At 41.7% G+C, this 10,907-nt stretch overlaps 1 protein-coding gene across 1 annotated transcript; it reads left to right on the plus strand.

The window, feature by feature from the left end:
* The first annotated feature begins 525 nt into the window (after positions 1–525).
* Positions 526–1,971, plus strand: LOC119766462. The gene is made up of 3 exons (XM_038251018.1): positions 526–889; positions 921–1,363; positions 1,420–1,971. Exons 1-3 carry the CDS (start codon positions 526–528, stop codon positions 1,969–1,971), a joined length of 1,359 nt encoding a protein of 452 aa, XP_038106946.1.
* The last annotated feature ends 8,936 nt before the right edge of the window (positions 1,972–10,907 follow it).

The following is a 10,907-nucleotide window of genomic DNA, read 5'->3' on the forward strand; positions in this document are numbered from 1 at the left end:
TGAAATGTCACGCCTTGTAGAAGTTTGAGTCGTGCTTGATGGCCATTTCCGCTTTTCGTAGCACGCGAAGTGGTTATGCTGTTGGCCGAGTTGCATATAGCAACGGGCGAGAAGTCGGCGGATTTCGGTTCCTCTCCGCTTTGAAGATCTACTCTGTTTAGCCGGTCGCACGCTCGCTTTCGCTGGCCGGCCTTCCACATGTGCTTGGTGTACGTGAAGCTAATGTCCAGCTCGCTGTGCTACAAGTAATCTTCGACAAACAGTTGACCTGGATGCACACCTCCGGCCGTCGCTGTGAGTTCCATATCGAGCAGTCCTTGGGAATCACCCACTCCCCATTAAACTAGACGGCAGCTCCTCCTTCAAGTCGGTCTAGCGGGCACGAACGCCGCGTTGAACAGGTCCTTCAACAGATGTTGGTAGTTTTCGAATAGCGTGTAGCTTCACAGCGTCATACTCTTGGATTTTGTGAACAGCAACAATTCTGAGCCACCGCATTCACTCGAACCACTCGACCTATGGAAAATGTTCGTGGCCAACCGCACATCCAAGAATCTGCAGTTTCTGTCGCGCAAACACTGGCTCCACATGTCGCCCAAGAACCACCCGGCCGACTACGCGTCCCGGGGAATCACGCCGCTTGAGCTGTTTTACGGCCCCAGCTGGCTGAAAGAGATCAAGAATTACTGGCGCACTGAACCACTGGGCGAGGTCCAAGAGGATAAGCTGCTGGAGATGCGGACTACGATCCCCTGTCTGTTCGCGAGCGCCGTGCTGCCGCCCTGGTGTGACCACGAAACGCTGATTTTCCTGCTCACCCGCTACTCGGATCTGGCTCACATCTGGGCGTATCTTGTGCTGGAACAACCGTCTGCGGCTCAACTCTCTGGCTCGTCGCACCAACGCACCCAAACTGGAAGGACCGCTGACGCCGAAGAAGATCAACGACGCTTGTTTGCAACTGGCGCGAGCGGCTCAACACGACAGCTTCCAGACGGAAATCGATTGCCTGGTCAAGAACGCACCGCTTCCAGGCAACAGCAAGCTCAAGACTTTGTTTCCGTTCGTCGACGTAGATGGCACTCTGCGGGTTGGTGGCCGACTCCAGAACTCCAACCAGCCGTACGACGTGCGCCATCCTGTGATCATCCCGAAAGAGCACCGGTACACGAACTTGCTGCTGTCAGAAGTCCAACTTCGCAACCTGCACGCAGGGCCAACTCTGATGATCGCCACACTCAACCAAAGATATTGGATCGTTGGCTGCCAAACCGCGCTGCTGCAGAATGAAGGCGAAAACCGCGACGCAGCTGAAGCCTGCCTTCCGTACGGACGAACCCGGCTCGTCCTTTCGTGCACTGCGGTGTGGACTTCGCGGGTCCAATCCTCGTCCGCACCTCCAACCTTCGGACGGCCAAGACAGTGAAGGGTTACGTCGTTGCCTTCGTTTGCCTCGCGACCAAGGCAGTGCACCTAGAAGCCGTTTCCGACCTGTCCACGAGCGCGTTCTTGACCGCCCTCAAGCGCATGTTCGCCCTTCGTGGGATAAGCAGCGAGATCTGGTCCGACCGCGGAACCAACTTCGTGGGCGCGGACCGACACATCCGAGAGCACCTGCAGTCACCTGAGCTCAACCGAGCTGTCAACCAGTACATGTCGGTCCTCAAGGTGAAGTGGACGTTCATCACTCCATCCGCCCCCCACATGGGAGGAATCTGGGAAGCGGCGGTGAAGAGTATGAAGAAGCACCTCCGAGTGGTGCTCGGGAACACGACGCTGACGTACGAGGACCTTTCGACCGTCTTGACGCAGATCGAGGCGTGCTTGAACTCGCGTCCCTTTTGCAAGCTCTTTGCGTTGCCTGACTCATACGAGGCCCTCACGCCGGGCCACTTTATCATCAACCAGCCGCTCAACCTGCTGCTGGAACCGGACATCAGCCACATCAAGAAAGGCCGTCTGGACATGTGACAACGGATTCAGCGCCACGTCGACGAGATCTGGGCACGCTGGCGTGACGAATACGTGGCCACACTCCAACCCCGGAACAAGTGGCAAACGGTGCAGCAGAATCTGGATCCGGGACAGCTGGTCCTGATCCTGGAGCTCGCAAGGATCGTCGCAGCACATCCGGACCCGTACGGCGTCGTTCGCAACGTCACCGTGCGCAGAGGAGAGAAGGAGTATCAGCGGCCGGTGCACAAGCTGGTCCCGCTTCCGATGGATTGAGGCATCCGCCTCAAGGGCCGGGAGGATGTTCGCGCGCAGTCACCCTGTGCGCAACGGACGGTGTTGGTCTGGCGTCTTATCCCCCGGACGAGCAGCTGTCAAGCTGTGCCTCCCGTGGAACGACGGCATAAACTCATGGCTCGAACCGGACGTTTCGATCATCTTAACCTCTTGCTGAAATGAAAAAAATAGCTTTAAACCAATTTAGATTTAGTTCCAACCCCTGATTCCAAGATGAACCTCGGAACAGCGGGCCAGCAATATTTTTGGCCGAATTGCACGCCGTTCTTTTGGAACCACTACTCTGGACCCCATGGAACATTCAAAATAGTTCCCTCGCAAAAATGCTTCCTCCTTTTCCAGTATTTTCGAAAATCCGAACAATTTGCAGCTTATGAATATTTTTTCGGACAATCGGCATCGGAATCATACCGGAGAAAAGTTACCGGAGAATTCATATAAAAAATGCACTACGGAACGTTACCGAGAAATTCCCGCTGGGTCTCTATGAAATAAAAACTCCCCCTAAAAAAACTGCCTAAACGGACCAATTCGCAAGCATAATAATATCCGTCAGTAAAATCGGCTTCACTGTCTCGCAGGTTCCATTGACCACACGATTGACCAGCTCTTTCCGCAACGTTAAGTTGGCACCCTTCTGCATCACCTCCACCTCATTCCACAGCCTTCCGCCCGACAAAATACTTGTTCCCCAATAGCACGCGGCCCGGAAGCATAGATGCCGAAAGTCAGCTCCGGTTCCGATTCCCCCTGCGTCTTCACCGTCACCCAGTCCGTCGGTCGTTCAAACATTACCGTCTTGCCGGGTCCTCCCCACCAAGGTCGTCATGCTGACCAACGACAAGGTCCGCCTCCGATTCCGGCTCCCCTTCCGTCTTCATTCCTACCCGGATGGCCTTAAACAGTCACCGTCCTACCAGGTCCTCCGCACCAAGGTAGTCTTTGCAAGCCCGTCCAACTTTTATCAGCAGGCCAATCGGAGGGAATGGAGATGGTTCCGGCGGGACGGTCATTTCCGAGTGGACCATCGTCGAGGATCAAGATCTGAAAATGTAAAGATTGTAAATTTTAGAGAAATTCGGGAAACATTTGTTGACCCTTTTGGAGGGCAACCTGACAACGCCCCGTGGAAATTCCTTTTACTGCTCCTTGGTGTCTGGTTCCTCTCCGACACGGCACGCCACAAATAATGCTGTAAAACTAAAAAATTAGAAGATATTATAAATAAAATATTCCTTTTAGCAAACACACCAAAACACCTGTGAAAACGCTAAGTCCAAAACTGCCACTTCTCAGATTTCGGCAAAGTTGCCAAGCAAAATGAAGTTCGGTTCAGTGATCTCGAATTTGACAAATAAAATCAAAACAAACCCATCTCAAAATTGACATCGCTGAACCGAACTTCATTTTGATTGAACGAACTTAAAAATTGAGTTCCCCCAGTAAGCGTGTACTGCGCGCGCCCGGTGGAGATGGTCTTACACGGGCCGACGCTCATATTAAGCACGCAGCCTTTAACTGTCAGGAAAAAGTTGTATAACAGTTTAATCAACTGTCAATGTCAGAGCTGCGGTGTTGTTCAGGAGAATGACAGATGAATATTTTGAGCCTACCGTTGTTTACATCGTTGAATTTAATTCCTTAAGACGAGACAAAAAGTGAAGCAAAACTGCGAAAAAAACTTAAAAATAAATGAATTATTCAGAATGGTTCCAAAGTGGAAGACAACTTTTCTTTCTCATTTATGTAAGTATGAAAAATATGTTGTTTGCCGGTTTCTAAACATAATTTTGATTTATTTTTTACAGGATTGGCGTGAAAAATGAAACGACACCTCAAACTTGAATGGCCCAGACGGATAAAATTGTGCCGTCCCATTTACACGTTGCCCAGTGCCCGAATCTTCGCAATGCTGCATAGTGACCGCAACTTAAGCAGCATAAATGCTTAGCCCTGCACACCGTATCGATGTCCGTTCCGGCCCTAGAATCGGCGTCAGCAGCTGCAACTTCTCAAATATTTGTAAACCGACTTAGGTCCTCGATCGCAAGCCTCCGAATGTTCACCAGAAGTCGTCGGTTGCAGCAGCTAAAGCACGTGATACTCAGTATCCGGATTAGCAGTAGCTATATAACGAAGAAAGCGACATCAACTAGGGCCTGGAATGGAAAAAAACATTTTGCTCCAGAAACGTTCCCTTTGTGAATAATAATCCATTTAAAATGTAATTGCGTAATCATTTCAATAAATTCCTTCTTACCGTCCCGTTGTCAAATTATGGTGTGCTAGGTTCGATGGCCATATCGGCCCAACGAGAAAATAAAAAGCGTTGGGATGGACTTTTGATTACGCACCCAAGGATGGGTCGTCTGATAGATCCGGACAACGTTTCCATCAAAATATATGAGATCCGGCCTCGAAAAGGTGGATGATTAACACTTAAGTACTCCTAACTTGTAATAGGGTTGTCAGATCTTCAATGTTTTGGCATCGTTGGAAAGGTCTTTTTATTACCCATCTAACGATGTATCGCATGGTAGATCCGGACAACGTTTTCATCAAAATTTATGAGATCCGGCCTAAACAAAAAGAATACATAACACTTTAGTGCTTATAGCTTTTGATAGGGTTGTCAGATCTTCAATGTTTTGGCATCATTGGAAAGGTCTTTTGATTACCCATCTAACGATGTGTCGCATGGTAGATCCGGACAACGTTTTCATCAAAATTTATGAGATCCGGCCTCAAAAAAGTTGATAAATAACACTTAAGTGCTTATAACTTTTGATAGGGTTGTCAGATCTTCAATATTTTGGCATCATTGGAAAGGTCTTTTGATTACCCATCTAACGATGTGTCGCATGGTAGATCCGGACAACGTTTTCATCAAAATTTATGAGATCCGGCCTAAACAAAAAGAATACATAACACTTTAGTGCTTATAGCTTTTGATAGGGTTGTCAGATCTTCAATGTTTTGGCATCATTGGAAAGGTCTTTTGATTACCCATCTAACGATGTGTCGCATGGTAGATCCGGACAACGTTTTCATCAAAATTTATGAGATCCGGCCTCAAAAAAGTTGATAAATAACACTTAAGTGCTTATAACTTTTGATAGGGTTGTCAGATCTTCAATATTTTGGCATCATTGGAAAGGTCTTTTGATTACCCATCTAACGATGTGTCGCATGGTAGATCCGGACAACGTTTTCATCAAAATTTATGAGATCCGGCCTCAAAAAAGTGGATAAATAACACTTAAGTGCTTATAACTTTTGATAGGGTTGTCAGATCTTCAATGTTTTGGCATCATTGGAAAGGTCTTTTGATTACCCATCTAACGATGTGTCGCATGGTAGATCCGGACAAGGTTTTCATCAAAATATATGAGATCCGGCCTAAACAAAAAGAATACATAACACTTTAGTGCTTATAACTTTTGATAGGGTTGTCAGATCATCAATGTTTTGGGCTCGTTGGAAAGGTCTTTTGATTACCCATCTAACGATGTGTCGCATGGTAGATCCGGACAACGTTTTCATCAAAATTTATGAGATCCGGCCTCAAAAAAGTGGATAAATAACACTTAAGTGCTTATAACTTTTGATAGGGTTGTCAGATCTTCAATGTTTTGGGCTCGTTGGAAAGGTCTTTTCAATACCTTTCTAAAAATGTATAGCATGACGGGCTTTCTTACAAAAACCACCCTTTTTACAATCTTCTGAAATGTAGTCACGATAGTTTTTTTAGCATAACTTTTGAAGTACTTAACTAAACTTGCTGATTTTAAATAGAGACCTATGGGACCCCAAGACGGATCGAATGAGACTAATACGGTCAAAATCCGTTCATCCAGTCCGGAGATAATCGAGTGACAATTTTTTTGTCCACCCACCTACACACATCCACACAGACATTTGCTCAGAACATGATTCTGAGTCGATAGGTATACCTGAAGGTGGGTCTACGAGGTCGAATTAAGAAGTTCATTTTTCGAGTGATTTTATAGCCTTTCCTCAGTAAGGTGAGGAAGGCAAAAAAGATATACCATTTGTTACGAAAAAAAAGATCATTATTTTAACCAGGAAAATTCTTTTATTTATTATTTTTGAAAAATCATAAAGTTTGACATGGGTAATTCTTTCAAGCAAGCTTGAATTGTAAGAATTCAATAAAAAGTATTTATCATCAAAAATAATAGTTTTGAAAATTCTGCCATTTCTCGTTACTCGACTGTAAAAAAAAACTGGGACATTTTAAACGAAATTTCATGTACTTTCCGAATCAGCAATAACCAGAAAGTATTTTTTTCATTAAGAAAAAAGGGTAATCTTTTAGAGTGTAACAATATTCTACAAAGTTGTAGCATAGATAATCACGGAAATTTTGATACATGCATAATAGGCCGTCCCAAAAAAAAAAAATGAAAAGTTGTCAAATCTTCGGTGCTCACCCCTAGAATGATAGATTAGGATGTCAGGAATATTGTTTTCTTACAACAAAAAAATCCCAAAAATGGTTTACAACTCGCGCGCGGAGCTTGAATGAAAAAAGTGCATTTTCCGCGTATTTTTCAGAAATGCGCGTAACAATCATACTAAAGTCATTCAAATTTGGTCGCCTTGGGCTTCAAGTGATAGTTTAATGTCCCCTGAACAAATTCCTGTATAGACATAGTCCATAAAAGCTTGTTGTTGGGGCTGGCAGGGCATTTTAGGGAGAAAAAATTTGTATTTTTTAGACAAAAAAATCAAAAATCACTCCCCAAAACCAGTCAAAAAATGTTGCAGCCAAAACTAATGCATTCAGCTTATAGGAAATTTTACGGAGATCATTTTGCTTTTTGTAACATTCAATTTATGTTCACGCAAAGCCGAGATATTTGCATTTTAGTGAACAAAAAGTGACGAATTTTCAAAATTCTTGATATAACTATAAGCGTTTTTAGCATAAAACATTGGCTACTATGATTACAAACGAGAAGGCATATATTTTGGATATATTTATTATGTTCGCTCAAAAACGAAATTTGTTAATAAAATTTCATGAAAAAACATGAGATTTTCTCACAATGTGACGTAAACGACACAAAATCATAAATTAAAATTAATTTTATTAAAGTTCATATCTCCAAGCTGTGAACGTGATTTTTTTATGTATGTACATTCGAATGAAACAAATTCATTTAAAAAAACTTATTTTTTCAAAAAAAGTTACCCATTAGAGCTTTATTTGTTCATATCGAGAAGAGCACATAGCAGTACTTTTAAATATGTCATTTACGTCACATTGTGAGAAAATCTAATGTTTTTTCATGAAATTTTATTAACATATATCGTTTTTGAGCGAACAAAATAAATATATCCAAAATATATGCCTTCTCGTTTGTAATCGCAGTAGCCAATGTTTTATGCTAAAAACGCTTATAGTTATATCAAGAATTTTGAAAATTCGTCACTTTTTGTTCACTAAAATGCAAATATCTCGGCTTTGCGTGAACATAAATTGAATGTTAAAAAAAGCAAAATGATCTCCGTAAAATTTTCTATAAGCTGAATGCATTAGTTTTGGCTGCCACATTTTTTGGCTGGTTTTGGGGAGTGATTTTTGAAATTTTTTGTCTAAAAAATACAAATTTTTCTCCCTAAAATGCCCTGCCATGCCCAAACACAAGCTTTTATGGACTATGTCTATACAGAAATTTGTTCAGAGGACATTAAACTATCACTTGAAGCCCAAGGCGACCAAATTCGAATGACTTTAGTATGATTGTTACGCGCATTTCTGAAAAATACGCGGAAAATGCACTTTTTTCATTCAAGCTCCGCGCGCGAGTTGTAAACCATGTTTGGGAATTTTTTGTTGTATGAAAACATTGTTCCTGACATCCTAATCTATCATTCTAGGGAGAGCACCGAAGAGTTGACAACTTTTCATTTTTTTGGGACGGCCTTATGCATAAGGACAGGGTTGTTAAAATATCAAAATATCAGCTCTTAGCAACTTCAATTATCCCGCCTGAATATTCATGCCTCAAATACATCTGCTCTTCTCTCCTTATTGAAACTCTCAGCGCCGAACATAGCCGAACACGTTTTCGTGTTTACACAATTGCCTTTTTCCTTTTCTCTCTCATTCCCGCTTCCACGATCATCCTACCACAAAAGCCGCCACAAAACCAAAAAATTTGCAAACGCAGTTTAACGGGACGTCGAGCGTGGTCGGCTCCTAATCGCCATCTCGCGTTCTCTCATTGCAGTTTTCAGAGAGATTGAGCGACTTAGCGGTGAGAGCGCATAGTCTAGGAAAAGGGGAGGAGTGATAGAGAGAGAATGACATCGCTGGGAGTCACGAGACACAAGAAGAGATCTCACAAGCTATCCTCTCGGATGTTTTTGGTGCAGAGATAATCAATTGATAGCTTTTCTATCACTCATTTGCAATGTTTAAATCTTGAAAAATGAAATATCCTATAATTGTTTCTTAAATATTACGATTTTTTTCGTATATCTTAGACCTATTTTCGAGTAACATTAATGCAATTTTCTTAAACGAAAAACTTGTAATAAACACCGTTCAAGGGTTTCCACCTTAAATTCCTCCTTTTGAACGGATGACGTTGACTGGGGAAGACAAATCCCGGTCTCGGAATGATAAACGAAACGCTGCTGAACCTCGAAACCTCGTTTTTGGGCCAAATGCACATGGGGTAAGTCGGTGTGTCATCGATAAAGTTTTCGTTTGAGCTGTTGCCGGGAGCCCTCTCGCCTCTTTTCTCCTTCCTCCGCATGGGAAACCCAAAAATTTGTGGCGGAGGAAAACATTTTCCCCGGAATTTCGAGTAGTGATGCCCCACATCCGAGGAAGCAACTCCAAACCAAGTCAGGAACTAAGAGTTGATGCAACTCTCGGATTGCACACATGAAATTGCATTATCTTTTTCCGAGAGTGAGTTTGTGGCTGAGTGTGTGTGTGTGTGTGTGGGAGTTAAGATCTTTTGCAACCGGTGCGGTTAGCAGTTGAGTTTCCCAGTGAGTATGCACTATTTGGCAAATGGAGGGAGGAAAACTTTTGGCGCAAAATTTATCATTCCACTTAGGGGCAAATTCACACAGAGCAGGCCAACTGTGTAATGGGGTGAGGAAAATTGAGTTCTGATATCTTTCAAAAGTGACTGATTTCTGTAAAAGGTTGGTCATTATCGGGAATGGTTCTGGGGATTACAAAAATGGAATTGAAGATAGGTTTAACTATAAAAAAGCACATATGGTAAACCATACCTATTTACCGCATCATAATGCTGTTACTTACAAAATTCAATTTGTTTCCAAATTTGAAATGCATTTCTTCTAGCGAAAAAAACGAACATGTTGCAGCCAACATATTCAAACAGCTTCATCTCTACAATTTAGCATGAACAGTGACTGATGCCCCCAGTCCCAGTCCAGTGTCCAATAAATCAAAACGAAACATGAAACGCCAGGTTCCGGACAAAAATATGTTTCAAATCATTTGGAAACAGACCGTCACCAAAGGACGAGTTCTAAACCGAACCACGTTGTGTTTGAGCCCTTTGTCATTCGAAAAAAAAAATCGGACGCATTGCATGCCAGGCTGAAGTTTCCGGAATGAGTGTGATCACATTTCAAAAATTCAAATTTGTATCCAATTGTATAGCCCCCGATGCTGCCTGAATGGGTGGAATGAAACGAATTTTGGCATCGGCATGGCCAGTGAAATGATAGTTAATGTTTTGGAAGTCCAGAGTGAAGAACGGAAAATAATGTTTTTTTCTTGATTTTGATTTGATTCTTTCTAAATATGGCAAGGTTTTTGCATGAAAGAAACCTAATGTTTCCTTTTTCAAAAAGTAAAATTTCTAAAACCAAAAATTTCTTTATGAAGTGATTTCCATTTTGAATTATGTTTTAAAACTCAAACACTTGTTGTTGATTTTGAAACGAAGAATTCAAATCATATTAAATAAAGGTTTTAAAAAATTATATAAAAAGAAGTGTTTTCAAGGTTCGGTTTGAAATTCCACTTTTTATGGAAATATGTAACAACATCGGAAAATGTTTTATTTTTTCTATGCTACAATTTTGCAAATTATGTTTTATTACAACTTCATAACGAAAAGAAATACTTAATAAAAAGAGAATTTAAATTTGGCTTATATCTGTGTTCGGTTTTCAAACGAAGTGTTTTTCTGGCATGCTCAATTTTATAAAATTAGTCAAAAAATACATCAAGGCAAACATTTGGTCGCTTTAAAAGCTATTATGCAAACCTTTGGCTGAAAAAACGAAATATAAAATATGAAGGCCTAAGTATTTTGCTATATTTTCAAATAATTATTTTTTGAGTGTTAAAATTTGATTTAAATAACAAAATTTATTTCTAAAACAGAGGCTAAATTGCAAGAAATAAATAATTTATTTAAAAAATATTTCTACAGTTTTAAACGTAATACAATTTTTGGTACCTTATTTACATCTAATTGCATTACAATACAATTTACATTCAGTATACTTAAACATATAGTCCAAAACATAGTATCAAATTTTTAATGAAATGGCTTAAATTTAATTTTTTTCAATTTAATTGATTAATTTTTAAACTTCTAAGTATTTAGTTTTTGATATTTACGTGAAAC

Source organism: Culex quinquefasciatus, chromosome 2 (assembly GCF_015732765.1).
Source record: "Culex quinquefasciatus strain JHB chromosome 2, VPISU_Cqui_1.0_pri_paternal, whole genome shotgun sequence".
Lineage (NCBI taxonomy): Eukaryota > Metazoa > Arthropoda > Insecta > Diptera > Culicidae > Culex > Culex quinquefasciatus.